General features: G+C 44.7%; 1 protein-coding gene across 1 annotated transcript in view; it reads right to left on the reverse strand.

Moving 5' to 3' along the window:
- CACNA1E (calcium voltage-gated channel subunit alpha1 E) overlaps window positions 1–19,814 on the reverse strand; it is a gene marked incomplete at its 5' end in the record, with an annotated part of 230,218 nt that overhangs the window by 9,130 nt on the left and 201,274 nt on the right. Inside the window, 5 exons of the mRNA XM_082227021.1 lie at window positions 4–194; window positions 6,347–6,527; window positions 9,106–9,234; window positions 13,549–13,657; window positions 18,714–18,820. Of these exons, the coding sequence (XP_082083147.1) occupies window positions 4–194; window positions 6,347–6,527; window positions 9,106–9,234; window positions 13,549–13,657; window positions 18,714–18,820 (717 nt within the window). The remainder of the gene's footprint in view (window positions 1–3; window positions 195–6,346; window positions 6,528–9,105; window positions 9,235–13,548; window positions 13,658–18,713; window positions 18,821–19,814) is intronic.

Below are 19,814 nucleotides of genomic sequence, written 5' to 3' on the forward strand. Positions count from 1 at the left end.
CACCTGTCTGTTGGGAGTTTGTGACCTGCCTTCACTGGGAGACCTGGACTGCTGTCGTTCTGGAGAGTCACCATCTGCCTGTGGACTCCTTTCCTCCGAGTTGCAGCGGGAAATGTCTGGAGATAGTAGATGCTTGCGTTCCTTGGATCGGCCTCGCTCTCTGCCTCCTGACCGATGTGTGTCAGATCGATGGCCTACAGAGGACAAAGCCAGGCTTACAAGAAAGTAACATGAAGGTCCTCATTGATTTGTATTCAGCCCCAAACCAGTATCTAACAATTGTAGGATGTCTTCTTTATCCTTCTGAATAACCTTTGGACCTAGAAACCCCTTTCCTTTTCTTTTCCTCTGCAGCGTATCCAAAACATATCCTGCACACAGCCCTATTTTTTCAACCCTTTACCGTTTTGTGGTCTCCCCTTCTGTCAGATTAGCGGTAAGGAACTCAGGTTCAAATCACAACTCAGTTACGAAGTTCAAGCGCTGACCTCAGCCTTGTTGTTATTCCTCACGCTTAGCACTTTTGTGTGAGGACAAAACATGGAGGTGGAATGGAAGTGAGAGAACAATGCTCCTTAGCCGAAAAGCTGAATTATATGCAATACGTCAATAAGAGTATTTCTTTTTCATTGTCTAATCCCAGCCATTCAAGGATCCTAAAGTAAACACGAGGCCATCATGGAGCCAATTACAGTGGGTTATGTGGAAAGGCCAGTCAGGGAAAATGAGAGACTCCATCAGGCAAGGCCTTCTTCCACCTGCTTTGCCCCATTTTCTCAATTTGCATTGTATTATTTTATGTACTGTGGCTTGCCATTGCTTTATTGATTATAGTTTAGAAATTGTTTCTTGTAACTGTTGAGTGGATTTCTCTTTAACTTTTATATGCTGATATTATTATTTTGTATTATTCTAATAATTGTTGAATGTTACTTTATTTGATGTAGGTTGCTTATTTTAAAGTTTTGTTTCATTATCACATTCTTGTATTGCATTAGATTGTTATAAGATGTACATTTTTTGTTTGTTCAGCTTGTAAACCGCCTTGAGTATTGTAAGACAGAAAGATGGTATACAAATAAAAAATGGCGAATGGTGACTCTGAAAATTCGGTCCAGCTGTCTGTGCCAGAACATGTTGCTCTGGAAAACAGAAATGGACTAGGGATGCCTCCCAGACTCTTTTTTTGGGGTGGGGTGGGAGGGATTAAAGTGCACATTACTTGTGCAATTAAAGTGGATTAAAACACCCTAGCAGGGAGAATCCACTTAAAAACACACAGAGAGATTTTTATTATTTTCGCATTCTGGAAAGTGTGGGGTGAATGAATGGTTAGAGGGATGACATGTAAACGCTGTAGAAACAAGTTAGGATGAATGAAAGGTGAATGCTTGTTGTCCTACCCCCCCCCCCTTTTCTTTTTATGAATGCTCATATAAAGTCATAACGAGATCAGGAGAAATACTCATACTCAATGGGGACTAAACACCATAACTAGTCACCATGGGCTCATCCACGCTTATCCCATGCCTAGGAAGCACGAGGTTTTCCGTTTCTCCCACTACTTCCCACAGAAACCTCAGTCTGCAGAAGAACCAGCTGCCATTTGTTCCAATTTTGCGATAAACGGCGGGTTTCCCCGGTGGAAAAGCAGTGGTACTGAGGAGCCCCCTGTATGTCTTATGCAAGCAGATTAGGACGAACCCTGAATAACAGGTGACCAGGAGACGCCTAATCCAGTGTCTCTTCAGCGATTGTGGGGGTGTGAGAGATCCCTGCACTGAACTGTTTTGAACCCGTGCAGAAATCAGAGCAGTGATTTTACAGGGTGGATTTGTACCAGGGTGGATTTGTTTGAAATCAAATTGATTTAAATCACTAGTCAGTAAGACTTGATTTAAATCATTTTTTTTTACAGAAAGACTCATTCTTGCTGGTATAATCTTAATATTTACAACCAGAGGAAGGTTTCATTTTTGGAATGATAAATCTTCAGAGTAGTTTTTACAGTTATATCAAAAATTACTGATTTGGTTATACTATTAGAAATACATAGACAGATAATTATGAAATGTCTGTTTATATTTGGACAACTTTTCTGCTGTACTTTCTTGGAAGGAGAAAAATAATCATTTCCTTAATAACAACTTAAACAATTTATTTAACTAAAACATTATAGCATATGTATCCATGTTTGTTAACTGATGTGGTTAAGCGATTTTTAAAAAACCAAAAACAGAGACTGAGTTTTAGCACACATGAAAAACTTAAAACAAATCCTTATTTCCTGATGAATAGCCTTTGGACTATAATGTAACTTAAATAGAAAGCTATCTTTAGAAAGATTTTTCCTGAGCTTAGCCTGCACTGGGAGCTGTGGGAGCAGAACAACAGACTGACAGCAACCATTGCACACTCCAGCACTGCAGGACTTCTTCACATCTACCTGAGGGAACAAGGCAGTTGTGTCAATTCTTCCCCCCTGAAATATACTCAGAGTCTTGTAGTGATTTCATGCTCTTTATTGCAGCTTGTAAAACAGTGATTGAATTGCCCCCCAAACCTCAGGCTTTTATATCCATTATTTACACAATGAGTCCCGTCTGATTGGCTGATTCTGCTTCCCTCCTGGAGCCTGATAGGTCTTTTCCTGCAGGCCAATCAGTTGTTGCATTCTACGATCCTTCCAGCCTAATAGGATGATTAACTTCCTCCTGGAGCCTGATTGGTCTTCTCCTGCAAGCCAATCAGTTGTTGAATTCTAGGATCCTACTTGCCTATTGTTCTAGGATCCAAGCTTAGTACATAACACCCCACTTCTGCCACAAGGTTAAAAAGGTCAAAACGAAACAGCACCAAAAGCCTTATTTTCTTGCTACACTTGCTTGGTGCCCCAGTAACACAGCCTGAATAGTGGGTCATTTGCCACTTCTAAAATGGCAGATGAGGCCCATGTTCAAAGTGAGTATGGAACGGAAGTTGTGAAAACCAGAGGACAGACTTCCTAAGCATCCTTTTGTCTCGGGACCATATTTGCAAAGCTCCCAGTACAGCTTTTTGAAGGAGGTAATGTAGTTTTCATTTCCGCTCCCCTCGGTGCTGGCAGATCTGCCGATTTCCCCCTTGTTCAGCATACCCTTGGAGAGAGCAGCACTTTAGTATTGTTCCACCCTTGCCCAAACTTCTCAGCTCCCTTCTTTATGGCTGTACCAAACTGCAGCATGCCTGCACCTAGATGCGCAGAATGTTGCAGCCCACCTCTTCTCACACATACAAAGAAGCAAGTCTGCAACACCCACAATCCTACGTACAGCAACGAAGGCTCTGCATTCATTTCATGAGCACGTTCCAAATGATACTTTGCTTGCCAAGCTCTCTTTGGTTTTACTCCAACGTGTCCTGGTCTTAAATTGGCTGCTTGCTGTTATCTTGTTTCCAAGACCCTTCTCTGCAAAATTTTTCTACTTCAGTATAAGCTGAACTCATCAGTTAGGAAAGCTGGGCATGCAAAATTAAAGCTGCATACCTTCAAATTTAAGTCTTCCGAAGGCATAAACTCAAGGAAGATGAGCTATCCCTTTAAATCGCAGCCGAAGCTTACCCCTGTGTGCTCAGTGAATTAATTGTAGCCAGAACTGAAATGTCTGCACAGTTGAACTGCCTGGAGGCGGTTGGAGGAAGGATGGTGGCTAATGGATTGAGGTTGAATCCTGATAAGACAGAAGTACTGTTTTTGGGGGACAGGGGGCAGGCTGGTGTGGAGGACTCTCTGGTCCTGAATGGGGTAACTGTGCCCCTGAGGTGCGCAGCCTGGGAGTCATTTTGAACTCACAGCTGTCCATGGAGGTGCAGGTCAGTTCTGTGTCCAGGGCAGCTGTTTACCAGCTCCATCTGGTTTGCAGGCTGAGACCCTACCTGCCCGCAGACTGTCTCGCCAGAGTGGTGCATGCTCTGGTTATCTCTTGCTTGGACTACTGCAATGCGCTCTACGTGGGGCTACCTTTGAAGGTGACCCGGAAACTATAACTAATCCAGAATGTGGCAGCTAGACTGGTGACTGGGGGCGGCCGCCGAGCCTACATAACACTGGTCTTGAAAGACCTACATTGGCTCCCAGTACGTTTCCAAGCACAATTCAAAGTGTTGGTGTTGACCTTTAAAGCCCTAAATGGCCTCGGCCCAGTATACCTGAAGGAGCGTCTCCACCCCCACCGTTCTGCCCAGATGCTGAGGTCCAGCACTGAGGGCCTTCTGGTGGTTCCCTCATTGCAAGAAGCAAATCTACAAGGAACCAGGCAGAGGGCCTTCTCGGTAGTGGCGCCCACCCTGTGGAACGCCCTACCACCAGATGTCAAAGAGAAAAACAACTACCTGACATTCAGAAGACATCTGACGGCAGCCCTGTTCAGGGAAGTTTTTAATGTGTGACATCTTAGTGTATTTTTGGTCCATTGCACCTTGAACTATTATAGAACTATTATAGAACAGAATTCACAATTGGCATTTGACAGTAACAATAAGGAGAGCAACAAGAGGTTATCTTGGCGGCGCCATCCTTAAAAAATATAATTAACAACTTGGACAAAACAATAAGGAAGGCTTGCCAAAAATCTGCGGTTAATACAAAGTTTACAGGTGGCTCCCTACACTTTTGGCAACAGAATAATTCAGAAGGATTTGGCTGCAAATAATAAGATGGAATTCACCAGTGACAAACCTGCAATATCCACACACAAGAAATACGAATGTAACACACATACACAAAGTGGGGAAGTGAAGAAAGTCCACTTGGTACCTGCATTACAGAAAACAAGCTCTGTGAGGACATTGGAAGTAAACTAGAAGAGACTCAGTGATGTAGATAACCATTTCGGGATGTGTTGAGCAAATGTTGTAGACAGCCAATTGTTCGGCTTTATTTAGTGGTAGCTAGGCACCAGCTAAATGAGCATGGAAAGCTGTATTTCATGGTGTGCACAACACTGTAAGATTTTGTAGAAAAAGATAGTAAAAATCGATTTAGCCCGTTAAGGGAATTTTCCGAGTAAGCTTGCCAAATTTCCTTTGACTTCACAAGCCAAGGTTAAAATGCAGGTGCACCAAAAATGGGCAGATTAGCTTCAGTGTCCCAAATCTTTTTTTATGTTAAATATTGATAAGCACTCTGCACCTCCATTGTCAATGTGTTTCCTTTCCCTTGGACTGTGTCAGTTCCATATATCGGGTCCTCCCTTAAAGAGGGCACGTATTGCGGCGAGACCTGGACAACCGACACCCTGTGTTGTGGGTGGGTATAATTGGTAAGCCACAATACCCGATTGGTAGGTCCCTCAAAGCCGGGTACAATCTGGCCAATGGGATGCAGTCTAAACGGTTCGAGGGATCTATTTATGCCCATGCACGTGACCCAGAGCTTCCTCTTTTGGCTCATGCATTCGGAACGCCCACCCACCTCTCCCTACTTTTAGGGCATTTTGCACTTGACCTTGCTATGCCATCGTGTGTTATCTGTCGTTGGGACAGGGGCACAGCAGGAATTTTCCCCACTTGGCTGACTGGCTGTTGCCATTTGGGTTTCACCTGCTGCGTAGCAAATCGTCACAACTTGTAAGGTTGCGGATAGGCTCTGGTTCAGGTGATAGGGATGGGAGAACGCTCTCGCCATCCCTATGTGAAGGGTATTCCGTTAAAGGAATCCAGGGACTTGATGGTTTGGTCAACCCCTGAGAAGGGGTTGTGCCCGTGCCTGAGTCCAGGGGGACATTTGGGTGGTGGAGTTAGCCCGTTCCTGGCTTTCCGCTTATCCAGGTGTTCCCCCTTGGCTGACCTATGCTGGTGCCCTGGGTCATCGCTATCTGCATGGCAGGGAGCTAGTCGAACCAGAGCCTATGCAACCAGTCACTTTCTGTAATCAATAAAGTTGTGGCCTAAATTCTGCCAAAAACCAAAACCAAAATTTGAGTCAAGTGTGAATATATTGGGGGGGGGGGGTCTGGGTCTGAAGACGCAAATGTAAAACACCTCTCACTACATCCCTTGGAAATGGCTTAGTTCCCCCAAGATCCAGCTAAAAGCAATTTCCCAGTGATGCTAACCCAGGCGTCATGGATTTTAGCAGGAGAGGAGTTTACCGTGACATTCTCATTTCAGAAGTTAGCTATACAACCTGAGCAAATGTTAATGGGCCACATTCATTTTCTAATACAAAGATAACTCTTCTGGCCTTTACTGGGGAAGGAATTGAGACGATGTGATCTCAGAGTCTCCAGTCTCAAGTGTTACTACAAATCAATATATGACATTTTTTTTTAAAAAAAAGCTCCATCTCACTCCCGTTCCCATTTACCTGAATCTGTGTTGAGGCGCCTTGAAGACAGGTGCAGTGCAGAATGGTAACTGCGCCGGCGAGACTTGTAGGTGTTTTCGCTGCTCTTTTCCATGGAGAACTCATCTAACCAGGAGGTGTTCGTCCGCTTGTCTCGAATGGTAGAAAAGGAGCGTCTCATGGAGCCTGGATCTGTAATCACCTGGAAACGTATCCCATTGGGGGGGTGGGGGTGGGCAGGATGGTTAGCAAGGGCCTGCTGTTGTTCAGGAGGCAGATTTGCTATTACAGGTTCAGAATATATAATGTCACAAGGATTTATCTAGTTTGGGAAAGTGTAAAGACACTTAACAGCAGACGGGTCTGGAGGAGCCGCTCCCACTGAATTTTGTGGCGGACATGTACTTCTAATTATAATTATGTTAACAGAATTAACATACTGGTAGAATGACAGCAACTGCCTCACTGATGTCCCAAGCTTCCTCGTAAGTAGTGACAGACTAGAATTTTAGATTTAAGGACTGAATAAGACTCTGTTCCCCCCAATTCCTGATGGCAACTACTGGAACTCATATCTGGTGAGTCTGTGTAGATCCATCTATTTACAGGATGTCCTCAACTTACATGAATGGACCAGCTCCTGAAATCTGCTGTGTCAAATCACATCCGCACTACTGTGTCAGAGTCAGGCTGAAAACTTGCACAGAATCTGGACTTGGCAGGTAGAAATGGGTGAATATGGGAAATGCTATATTGTTAAGCAATAGCAGAGTATATTTTATCTACTGGGTGCTGTTAGTTCATTTCAAGTAACTCCTGAAACACTCTGGGCTCTCTCTTTTGAGGGAGGGCTGGGGTTGTCAATGGCAGAACAAAACTTAATAATTAGGGGGAGGGGAGTACATGGGAGTTTGAAAGGGGGAGTGTGAGCATCTTCGCCTTCCAATAGACTCTGGCCATTCTCCTCATCTTAGAAAAGGAGTCTGGGCTCTGGATAGTTTGCTCTGATCTGCTCAAGAAGGCTGATCACTAGTTGAAATTCTGCCTTGGAACAGAAATGGTATGTCCTCCTGCAAATACTGCTATTGCCAGCAACACCCAGTCGCTCCCAGTTTCAGATTATCTGTCTGGGTCTGTTTTGAATCTGCGGCCTGCTTTTCACTGAAATGATAAATGATAGTCTGAGCCCTACTATTTCAGTCGCTGGGGGACTGAATGCTTTCCCTCACTGAAAAATTCCCTGGGTGTAGAAAACTGTCCTCTTTCCCTCTGACATGCTGGTTTCTATATCCTGGCTGTTTCTTTTGTATGCAGGAACGCTTAATTCACACGAGCGCACCCTTGCAGTCTGAAGCAAGGCAGCCCAGATATAGCTTCACCTGTGAGAATGAGGCCTTGAATTTGAATAATGTCAAATTCTCTATTTAATTCCCATAGCTATCATTAAACAAAACAAAACAAAATGCCTCTTCTGGCAGTTTGCTCTTTCTCATTTATAAATCCAGTCCTTAATTTTCTGCTAGTAAAAACCTTCTGTTTTCCCACTCCTAATTCATTTACTCATCTTTGCCTTTTCACCAAGTCCATTCTTAGCCTACTTCCTGCCCCCTTTTCCCATTTGCTCCTAGGCTTATTTCATTACTTTTGAGATTCCCTTCCCTTCCCACTGATTCATTCTACCCTTCCATCTGGAAGCTCCTGCCTTCCTGTAAAACTCTGGTTTTGCTTTCTATTGTTCTCCCTCCTGTGGGCTCAGCCAGCTGTTACTGGACGCCCCTCTCTGTGTCTAGAATCGAGGGGGGACGACGACACTTTAGGGTGTGATTTTCTGGAACTGGAAATCATTGCGCCAAGGGAGCAACAGCAGAACTCAGCTGTCAAGTTGCCATTGTTGTCAAGCACAGATTTCTCAGCAGAATGGCTGAAGGGTACAAAGTCCCCGCTTCCCTCACAATTTGCTTATGCAAGCACTGCCAGGCTGACACAACAGACGTGGACAACAACTTTTGCAAACAAGGGCCCTTCAAGCTGAGAGTGAGAGTTTAATTACCGCAAAGGAGCATAGGCTTAAGATTACAAACCTGGGAAAGTGTGCATCTCTCTGTTAATCAAAAATGATTACGAGACGGACAGACAGGGGGGAAAACGAACCCTGGCTCAACAGACAAAGAGATGAAGTATGGCCAAGACTGATCAGGACAGAATGCTTGGTGGCAGCCATGTAGACAAGTGTCTTAGGACAATGGGAATAGATTTGAAAGAGGCGGCGGCTATGCCAAGAAAATAAATAAATACTTTCCGGGTGGGAGAAGGGCTCTTCCAAACTGTCGCCATTCTTGCTGCCACCAGCAACAGTCTTGGTTGAAGGAGAGCAGGAAGGTGGTTTTCCGCAAAGCACAAACCTGCTACGTTTCACTGCAGTCTTGGAAGAAGGTGGCAGGAAGGATTAGTGTGAAAGCTGAGCACCGGAAGGGCTGATTCCCTGCTTTCCCTCACGGTGGCCTTGGACAAGTTACTAATTCTGCATTCCAGTTCTCCATCTGCAAAGTGGGCGGTTAGAGAGTATATTCCCTGTCTCGGTGGGACACCGCAGAGCGTTCCAACTCTTTTGTCGAAGGGGATGGAGGTCTGCCTCATAGGCGGCCAACTCAAATGACACCAGTGACAGATTTTAGCCTATGCACCCTAAAGCTAAGCATCAGCCTCCTGTGGGAAAGGTTCATGCATCTCACGTCATGCTATATTCCTGTTTGTTCAGTCATTGTTTCACTTGCTTTTACCTGGGGATCCACAGTCAGGCGTGGCATGGAAGAGGCCCTCCCAGATACAGCTCGTTCCTGAGTATCCACCGGGAGGTAGCTGCCACAGTTAGAGGGCTGCACTCTTTTAAACTCTCTAACCTCTGGCTCCTGGAAATAAACACACAGCCAAGCTCATGGGGTTTTGCTTGATCACATAGGTTGCCATCTGCTGCCAATGACTTTTCCATCAGTGCATTAGGAATGGCTTTGGAAGTGTACTTAAAACACAGTGCTTTATGCTGGCAAGAAAGGGAGCAGGAGACTGAAATCCTAAGCGCGTTGGGACTCACTAGCAAGCAAGGAAGTGCGCTTAGGAATATTTAACAGTAATTGTTGTTTGATTGGAAAACAGGTGCGTTGGTTTCAGTCTATCTGAGTGTGGAAATCCAGCACAGCTTTTTCTTCCTATTGGATGGTGTGTGGTTTTTTTGGACATCAGTTTGGATTTAAATCAATGACATTCAAAGGGAACCACTGGGCTGGATTTCTGTGCCTTTCTGGTTTATCTCCAGCTGCAATTCTCAAAGCACTTTCACTGGCAGAAATGCTCTTGATGCCAGATATATGCACTCTGTTTTTCTGTTTTTTTGTTTTTTTAAAGCCCAGCAGATTATGTGTGTTTCTCTCTATCTGATCAGTTAGTAACGACTTTTCCGGACATGCACAAAATGTTGGGATATTTTTGTTTGATGCCCATTTTCATTATTTCTCTTTTTGTTAGCGGCAATAAGGATAAATAATATAATTATTTTATTGGGTGGGGGGAGATCAGGGAACAGTGGCTCAGATTGCATGCAACCACTGTTTAGCCTTGTGAGGGTGAGTGACAGCGTGTCCTCGGTTCACATGTTACACCTTTCCTCCCCCCCAGCATGGCTGCAGTGGGGAGACTGAAAGCTTCAGCTTCCATTTTAGATAAACCATAGTTTAACATGTCATCCAATCCTTAAACTATAGTTAATCTTAACTATAGTGAGAACAAGCCAGAATCACAAACTATGGTTTGAAGTAGGCCTGTTTCCATAAACCATGGTTAGGATTCCATAAACCATGGTTAAGATTAGCCACAGTTTGTCCAGGATTCCATAAACCATGGTTAAGATTAACCACAGTTTGTCCAGGATTCCATAAACCATGGTTAAGATTAACCACAGTTTGTCCAGGATTCCATAAAACATGGTTAAGATTAACCACAGTTTGTCCAGGATTCCATAAACCATGGTTAAGATTAACCACAGTTTGTCCAGGATTCCATAAACTATGGTTAAGATTAACCACAGTTTGTCCAGGTTCAGACAACATGGTAAGATCATCGAAAAGAGAAGGGACACCATCTGAATTCCTTCTTGAAGCCTAAGGCTCACCTAGCCTTATACAAACCAGCCCAGTATGTCACTAGTAGGAGTGACATCACACAGAAGAGTCTGGCAAAAGATTGCCTGCAGTTTCTTGTTTCAGGCTGAAGTGGGAAAGAGCACGAGGATGCACACTGTATGTTTTGTGTGTGATACAAACTTTACACTCTGAGAAGCACACAGAGCAGACTGGAGAGGCACACTTATATAGCACTGAAGTGCAACAAGTGTCATGGGTGGCACACAGATGTGCACACACGCACAACCATATACACACACACAGACACTAGTGCTGCCGACTGAAAAGTTGAGTGTATGTTTGGGTCAGAGGCATATGTTCACATTTGTGTGATGTGACTAAACAGTTTAGTTTTGCAGCATGGACACCAGCAGTGAGACACGATGAACACAAACCCAGAAGCACTGGATACTGTTGTTGTTGTTTTTTTTAATGCTGAGTAAACCACCTGATGAAATGACTACAAAATGAGAGGAAACCAACCTGCAAAAAGACCGGCATTATCAACAGTTTCAACGAACAATGAATTTTGTTAAAACTAGCTTAAGCCAGAAGTAACCACTGATAGCATCCCAAAGATCTGACTTGATTATTAATCGGTAGTTTGCATACATTTTGCATTTCTAAACTTCTGCAAAACATGTCTGTCCGTAGCCAAAGGATTAACAGTTGTGAGAATGATTGTACCTTCCAGTAGGGCTTATCCATTCACTGATTCTCTAGTTGCTAGAATTGCCACTGAACATTCATTAAGGTTAAAAGTCTCTTAGAATCTCTAAGAAACAGTTGAAAGCAACAGTTTTATGTGTTTTTATAATTGTATATTCTATTGTTGTGACCTGCACCGAGGCCTTATGGAGAAGGGCAGGGAAATAATCCAATGAATATGAATAAGTATAAAATAGTGTTGAAGGAACCCCTGCTTTTGAAAAGAAAAACCTGTCTGATTGCACATAGTGCACAGATACAGTGCTACCTCTGGTTAGGAACTTAATTCATTCCGGAGGTCCGTTCTTAAGCTAAAATCATTCCTATTCCTGAGGCTCACTTTCGCTAATGGGGCCTCCCACTGCATGCACGCCTCTGGCGCGCAATTTCTGTTCACATCCTGGGGCAAAGTTCGCAGCCAGGAGCAGCTACTTCCAGATTAGCAGAGTTTGTAACCTGAAGCGTTCATAACCAGAAGCGTTTGGAACCAGAGGTACCACTGTACCGTGTTTTATTTGGGTTTAGTAGAGGAAGGAAAGGCAACACCCAGCGATGTTCAAGCTTCTGAATACATTTCAGATTAAAATAAGGACAAAGCAATATATTTTGTGAGCATCTGTTGTTACTTTTGTATACCTCATGAGAACCATAGTAAAGATAACCATTTAGTACCCTGATTCCTATCGGGAACAGACAAGAGGTCCTGCCTACCAGAAATCTCCTTTCTAGGTGGTTGTAGGACAGTGGCAAACTCTGATGGCTGAGTGTGTTCATTAGGCCTATCATAGTTGTGCAGCTATGACATCAGCACCCCTTGATAGGTCTCTAAGAGGAGAGACAAGGAGTGGATATTTCCCAGACGAATACGTTGCTCAGGTAGACAATAGAGCCTTGCCTGGCGTACAGAGAAGTTCACTCTTCTTCTTGTAAAACCTGCCCAATATTCAGGCCTGATCCTGGTTGTACTCTGTAGTCTAATCTTCAAGTCAGCTGCTCTTGGCTTCCCAATGATCCTATCAGAGATGAATCCAGGAATGGCGGCTCATGTTCCCAACAATCATCACAGGTCTCCTCCTTTTCTCTAACTGAAACGGCACCCTTGCCATTCGACAAGAATGGCTCAGGGTGTGACCAGACAGAATTCTGAGGAACTCGTATCTTTTTTTTTTATTCTCTTGAGGTGGATATAAATAAACAAAGGGGAGGGAATTAAACCTGGCCCAGTTTCAATACAACACCCCACGGGGTGGCTTTTGGAAAGACTGGGAGAATATTTCCTAGGAATAATGGTCTAGAAGGAGAGAAGAGGTAAGATTAGTAAAGCCGTCTATATAGGCAAGCACACTGATGCTTGGACCCCAGACGGCACCCCAAAGTGCCAGGATTTCACATGAAGCAGTGCAGAAAGCCACTCCCGCCCTTTGGAGGAGGTGGAGTTGCAGGCTTCACGGCCCCAATGTGTGATTGTGGGGATTCCTGGCTGCGTCACCTCCTGGTCAGCCAATCAGCTGGCTCTGGGGGTGTGGCCTGCCCTATTTAAATCAGGACGTGGCTGGGGATCTCCCTCTTTGCTGCCTGCCAGCTGTTCCTGTTTTTCCCACCCTCCCACCCTATAAGATTTTCGTTCTTTGACCTTGCTATGGACCTCGGTTGGTCACCGTTGAGGGGCCTGGTAGGAATTTTTCCACTTGGCAAATTGGCAACAGCCACTTGGTTTTCGCCTACCACGTAGCAAACTGTCACAACTTTCTTGGTATTGGCAGTTAGGCACTGGTATTGCTCTGTAGATGAAAGACGGGAGGTAGCGCCATCACCTGCCCCATATATTGAAGGGTAGTCTGATAAATGATTCCAGGGGGTGTGGCCCTGTCCAAAGCCTATGGAGGTGAGGGCCTAAGGCACGCCCCCAATCGGTGACCCCGGGGGAGTTCCTAGTTGATGTGCATCAGCTGGACTCCCCCTACTGGTGGTTAACCCTTCCTGGACTTCAAGCGGAGGGGCTGAAGTCAGTTATAGTCGGTTAGGACCAATGCCTAAGCCAATACCGCTCATCAGTGGCGTAGCGTGGGTTGTCAGCACCCGGGGCAAGGCAAGTAATTTGCGCCCAACCCGTGGATTTGCGCCCCCTAACCCTAACCCCCAGATGTTGCGCCCGGTACGGCCGGCCCCCCCTGCACCCCCCACGCTACGCCACTGCCGCTCATCACCTGTAACCAATAATGCTGTGGCCTTATTTAGCCCATTAACCTTAATAATTGTGTCATGTGTCATTATTTTCACTGTGGGTAGGAACTCGCTACGCAACAGGATAGCACGAGAAACATTCATAAATGGACTTACCAGAGATTGCTGCTCTTGATATTCCCCATGGGACGGATCCATGCAAGCCAGCTGGAATATCTCTTGGGGAGAGAGTGGGCTCAGGGAAGGGAACCCGCTCCTGCTGCTCCTGTAAAGTTAACCTAGCTTCAAATGAAAGGAGAACACAAAACTTTGATGGTCCAACTCCTGTCGGCTATTTCTCTGACTCCCGCCAAACAGAAGATCTTGCAGCATTTCATTAAGCGCCTCACTCCACGATGGACAACACGCCTTCTCTGGGGCGCAGTGGATAGCTCAGCCAGTAGAGCATGAGATTATTGATCTCAGGGAGTTTGTGCCCCACATGGGGCAAAAGATTCCTGCATTGCTGGGGGCTAGATTAGATGATCCCCATGGGTCCCATCCAACTCTAGAATTCTACAATTCTACGAAGATCTCCAGAGGCCACTGCCATTAGAAGTAAATGTTCATTTAGAGGAGAAACAGGGCCTTCTCTGTGTGGAGTTTGTGGAGTTATCTTTGGGAGAAGCCGCTGGTCCTTTTAAGGTGTTATGGTTCTATTCCTATTGTTAAGCTAACCATATGATAATAAACACAAGGGGCATGATCCAGCCAAAGCATAGCTGTCAACTTACAGATTTGAAAATAAGGGACCAGCAGCCTCGAAAATAAGGGATCAGCAGCCAAAATAAGGGATTTTCCGAACACAGGTATGTTCAACTTCTGAGCCCCTCTGAGCCAAAGGCAGAAAACCCAGCCAGCAGCCAAACGAAGCCTCGAGCGGTGGTTCCCACAGCGCAGCAACCCGGGAAAGGGGATGCAGCAAGGAAAACCACCATCACCTCTCCGCTGGGAAGCGCTGAGCAAAGGCGAGTCACCAGGCAACGTGGCTGATTTGATCGGCACAAAGCATGCAAGCTCCACCCCCCAGTCATTCTTAGACTCCTTATTGGGTGAGCAACGCAGCCAAGCAACACAGTTGGAGCCTCCCTCCTCCCTGGCCGGCAGGGAGGGAGGGAGAGGAGCTGCTTCCTTTGAAACCCGGGAAATCATCAATAAGGGACAGCAGCAGGACACAGCACTGGGATAAGGGACTTTCCCACCAAATAAGGGACAGTTGACAGCTATGAGCCAAAGTAAGGTCCGCTTTAATCCTGTTTATTCCAAGGGGAGAGGTTACACATTGCAACTTAACTCTGTCTTGTTAAACTCAATGGGCTTATGAAACTAGATTGTGCAGGAAGGAGAAGAAAGCCAATTTTAATTTGCACACAGCAGCAAAAGATTAAAAAACAACGCCGTCTTCAAACCTGCCCCATCAGCTGTTTTGTTTTTTTAATCAATAGTGTCACCCGTACAGCTGTTCCACCAACTATTTTTCCTTCCAAATAAATATGCCCAAGTAAATGTAGTGCTTATGGAACATGTACAGTTGGTTGACAAGCCAAAAGTGATTTAACAAGGGCTGAATCAGAGAAAACCTTTTCCACAGTGGCCTATATGTTGCTGGAATAATGTTTTGTACATGCAGGGGGTTTCTTTGAGTAATATTTTCATTCGAAGTTATATCTAGACTGCATGTAGAGTTTGAAAAATGCTATCAATGGGTTGTTGTTTTCCCCACGTTCAGACTTTGAATGGCAGGGAAAGAGGCTATGCCTTGACATTGCACAGTATTTGGAAAACTTTGGAGGAGGAATGGAACAGGAACAATGGGCCATTCTGGCCTTTTCTCCCATTCAGCCTTCATGATCAGGGCTGGTTTCTTTGCAATTTTGCATCTTCTGTAGATTATATTGGGAACACGCTGAGTCTCTCTTGTCGTGGTAAACACTGCTGATAGCACTGTACCCATGATTGCCTCTGTTCCCTAGAATGATGCACTTGCCATGGTAAGACCCAATTCAGATTTGTCTCCCATTTATTGGTTATTTCTGTTAGGTCTTTTGGCACTTTCAGATGGAGAGCTGGTAGCATTCTTTTAATTGTTGCTTTCCCCTTTTATTTTGCAGCAGAGGATATATGCTGTTTCCCCACATGCACATTCTGTTATGTTTTGGTCACGTAGCAGGTGTGAGCCTCCTCACATTTCTCCCAACTCCTCCTCCTGATTACTTAATCATTTCTAAATTTTTTAAATATTTATTATTATTATTATAAAATACACACATATTGCGAATATACAAACATACATTTCATACAATCCTTAAATATATACAAACATACCTACATTCAGTCCCACAGATAATTCCTTTTCCCATCACCATCCACCACCCCTCACCCCACCTTTGTGTTAGACTTCAAATCTACTCAATTGCAATTTCTTTCCACTTCTATTACTTTCTTTCACACACCTTTACCCTAATTTCATGCTTCTTTTTCTATTACACATTGTTATCCATCTTATTTAGTATTTCAGTATTTATAACGGAACTTGTTTATTCTAATAGGAGCTCTGATTTTTCAATATAATTTTGCAAGTATCCTTTAAACACCTTCCAGTCCTTGTCTATCTTCTCTTTTGAGATCCTTCCAATTTCTCCCATAATTTTGGATATATTGTAGTACTCCAATAATTTGGCAAGCCACTCTATTTTTGTCGGCATAATACCACTTTTCCAATTTTTCGCAATCAATAGCCTTGCGGTTACTGTTGCGTACAAATATAATGTCTTGTCTTCTTCCTTTAGACTTCCTGGTACTATTCCCAATAGTACTATTCTGGTGTTTTCCATTTCTAGAAGTTGTTCCTTCTCCACCCACCCCCCTGCCACACACACACACACGCACACGCCACAGAAAACAGTTCATGCAGAGTGACTTTCTCTCTGGTTGTGAATTTTCTCCGCTAAAAGAAGAGTTAACATTCTGCCTTTTCTAAGAAACTGTAATTCCTTCCCCCTTTGCAGCAAGAGTAATTAAACACACACACACACACACACACACACACACACACACACGAAGCAACAGGAATTCTCTAATTGGAGGGGGGTCAGATTAGCAGCAGTGGAAAGAGGAAGCAATTAATCAGGCAGAAACCAGCAGGAGGAGCTTGAAGAAAAATAAGGGAAAATAGCAGCAAGGAACAGCCACACCTGTGGAGTTTTTGCTACGGTTCCATTCTTTTCAAATCGGATTTTCCATGGTAGGGGAAAAACAGGTAACAGTCACTGGTAAAATATCGACTGATTCTACAAGGGGATGGCAGTATTGTCTGAACTGCCTGTGTTACAAGAATTCTAAGGTCTCAAATGTAGAATAAATATTCATAAATGGACATATATCTAAATATATAAACCAGGGGTCAGCAAACTTTTTCAGCAGGGGGCCAGTCCACTGTCCCTCAGACCTTGTGGGGGGGGGCAGACAATTTTTTTTTTTTGGGGGGTGAACGAATTCCTATGCCCCAGAGATGCATTTTAAATAAAAGGACACATTCTACTCATGTAAAAACACACTGATTCCCGGTCCATCTGCGGGCCTGATTTAGAAGGCGATTGGGCCGGATCCAGCCCCCGGGCCTTAGGATACCTACCAATGATATAAACCATGTGTCTGAAATAGTGCAGGAGAGTAATCCTGAAGCCATTTTGACTCCCCCATTAACCTCAAAATATTCCTCTGCAGTAAGGAAGGCAAATGAGGAAAGCCTTCCCACTGTCTTTTCACCTACAAATCCGGTCTTAAGGGTGTATTCGTGTATGAATAGGCTGAGCCTGTGACCTGGATTCAGGAACTAAAGTATGAACCATCACCAAAGAATAGCCACGCTGCACAGGTAATGCAATCAGTGACCATTATCAGGTATCCCGGCAGACAGGGTTTCTGCTGTAGACCTGCCTCCTATGCTGTATGTATGATGATTTTGGGGTGGTCTTTGGCTAAGGGGGTTGGGCAATGTCCAAAGTCTTTAAAGGGTCCTGCACACTTTTGTTCAGGGTCTCTCCCTCCTTGCAAGGAGGGGAGGGAACTCTGCTGCAACAGAAAAATAAATATCTGCCTTGCTTTCCACTGGATCCTGCCTCCATCCTCCATCCATTCTTTTCTGGCCGATCATGGACTTTGGGGACTCGGAGCCCCATGGGGAATTGGGCAGCAAAAGCCAAACCCCAATTTTTACACCACCTGTAAACTCAGTTGAATGGGGTACGGCCGTCATACGCCGAGTGCCTCATTTGGAATACGGAACGGTGTTTATGTCAATTCTGGTTCCTCTGCTTCTCATTTCTCCATTCTTCAGACATTTTTTGCCCCATTCCTGCATCAGTTTGCGGTACCACAAAGATCTGCACACTCCCAGCATATGCAGTCTTGCCTCATGTAGAATCACAGAATTGTAGACTTGGAAGGGGCAAATCCAATCCCTTGCGATGCAGGAATCTTTCAGTCAACATGGGGCTCAAACCCACTTGAGATTAAGAGCATCACGCTCTACTGACTGAGCTATCTATGGTGACTAACACACACACACACACTTTTGCAAGCAATTTTCCAGCACATCATGCATTTTTTGTCTGTGCTCGTCCTCCTCCTCTTCACATTTTGCATGCATACATTTGTTGGAGAGCTGCCTCACAAAACACAAACTGTGAAGGACAGCTGAATGACGGTTCTTGTACAGTAGTACCTCGGGTTAAGTACTTAATTCGTTCCGGAGGTCTGTTCTTAACCTGAAACTGTTCTTAACCTGAAGCACCACTTTAGCTAATGGGGCCTCCTGCTGCCACTGTGCCGCCAGAGCACGATTTCTGTTCTCATCCTGAATTAAAGTTCTTAACCCGAGGTACTATTTCTGGGTTAGCGGAGTGTGTAACCTGAAGCATATGTCATCTGAAGTGTATGTAACCCGAGGTACCACTGTATTAGTTGTGGAGTACAAATTAAGTAGGCCCATGTTAAAATGCAAACTGAATTATTTTCTTGCAGTGGAGGAGGGGAACAGTCTATCGGTTGTCCCTCCCCCTTGCTAAACTGCATAGGAGCAAGCAGGTGGGACAAGTCTCCCACAGATGCTCTCCTCCCCTGCCGATCACAGGAAGTCCAAATTTATTATTTCTCTCCCACCCTTAGCCAGGAAGAGCACATTGTATATTTAGCGCTATTTAAAATACAACACAACCGCAGCATGAATACACAGATATGCCCGCATGGACATGTCGTTTTACTCAAACGTCTACACTTACAGTCCTGAAAGGGTATCTTGCTGGAGGTAAGGCAAAGCTTTGGCATTAGAAATGATCTCCTGAGGAAGAGAGGAAGGCTCCATGCGCTGGAACATTGGGGCATTTTTCTGAATTCAAAATAATAATAAAAAAGGGGAGGGGGAAATAGTCTCAATTCAAAATACAGATTGGTAAATAAACAACAACACGGTGTTTCTTAAGGGTGAATCTAGTTGTGATAGGGAACTGCACCTCTTCGGCATGCACATCTGAAGTGGGTTGGGTGTGTGTATCTTACAACAAGTGAGTGAGAGCAGTTGAATCCTTTCCCCTGCCCTCCCAGCTCTTCCTCTGGCCATAGGACGCGGGTGGCCCTATGGTCTAAACCACTGAGCCTCTTGGGCTTGCCGATCAGAAGGTTGGCGGTTCGAATCCCCGCAATGGAGTGAGCTCCCATTGCTCTGTCCCAGCTCCCGCCAACCTAGCAGTTCAAAAGCATACCAGGTGCAAGTAGATAAATAGGTACCACTGCAGAGGAAAGGATGGGGGAACCGAGAGAGTTTCCCCCATCTGATCTGGTCCTGTAAGATGAGCTGCCCTGGGGGGAATTTCTATGCCTTTGTGGTTACTTATAAGACAAATCATGCCTTCTCCATTGCTCATGAACTACAGTAAGGCTGTAAGCATGGTTTATATGGGATGGAGTGGGATGTCACAATCAATGGCATTCACCTCAGGGAATGCACCCCCCATGGGGGGATGGAGGCATTAATGTGACATATGCTATGGTTTGTTCCTTCTGGAATCCAGTATGGGAGACACAGTTGATCCCCTTCTGTGATGCCCCCTGCCCATTTATTCCTAGGGCCACCATTGCCTTGTAAATTGCCTGAATGGAAGGCTAGCTGGGAACTGTACATAAGTCCTTGGAGAAACAGCAGAAAACAAGCCGAACAGTTAAGGCAATCATGAAAAACCGAATATGGAATGCATCAATAGGTTGGAAGTCATTTTTAACTCCTGCATAAATAACCCAAGCTGCCCATGTTGACCTTTCTCATGCAAGTATCATTTCCATAAACTTTCAACCCTCAATGCAGTAGGATTGCTGTTACTTGCTGC

This window comes from Podarcis vaucheri, assembly GCF_965113315.1.
Source record: "Podarcis vaucheri genome assembly, chromosome: 6".
In the NCBI taxonomy this organism is placed as follows: Eukaryota; Metazoa; Chordata; class Lepidosauria; order Squamata; family Lacertidae; genus Podarcis; species Podarcis vaucheri.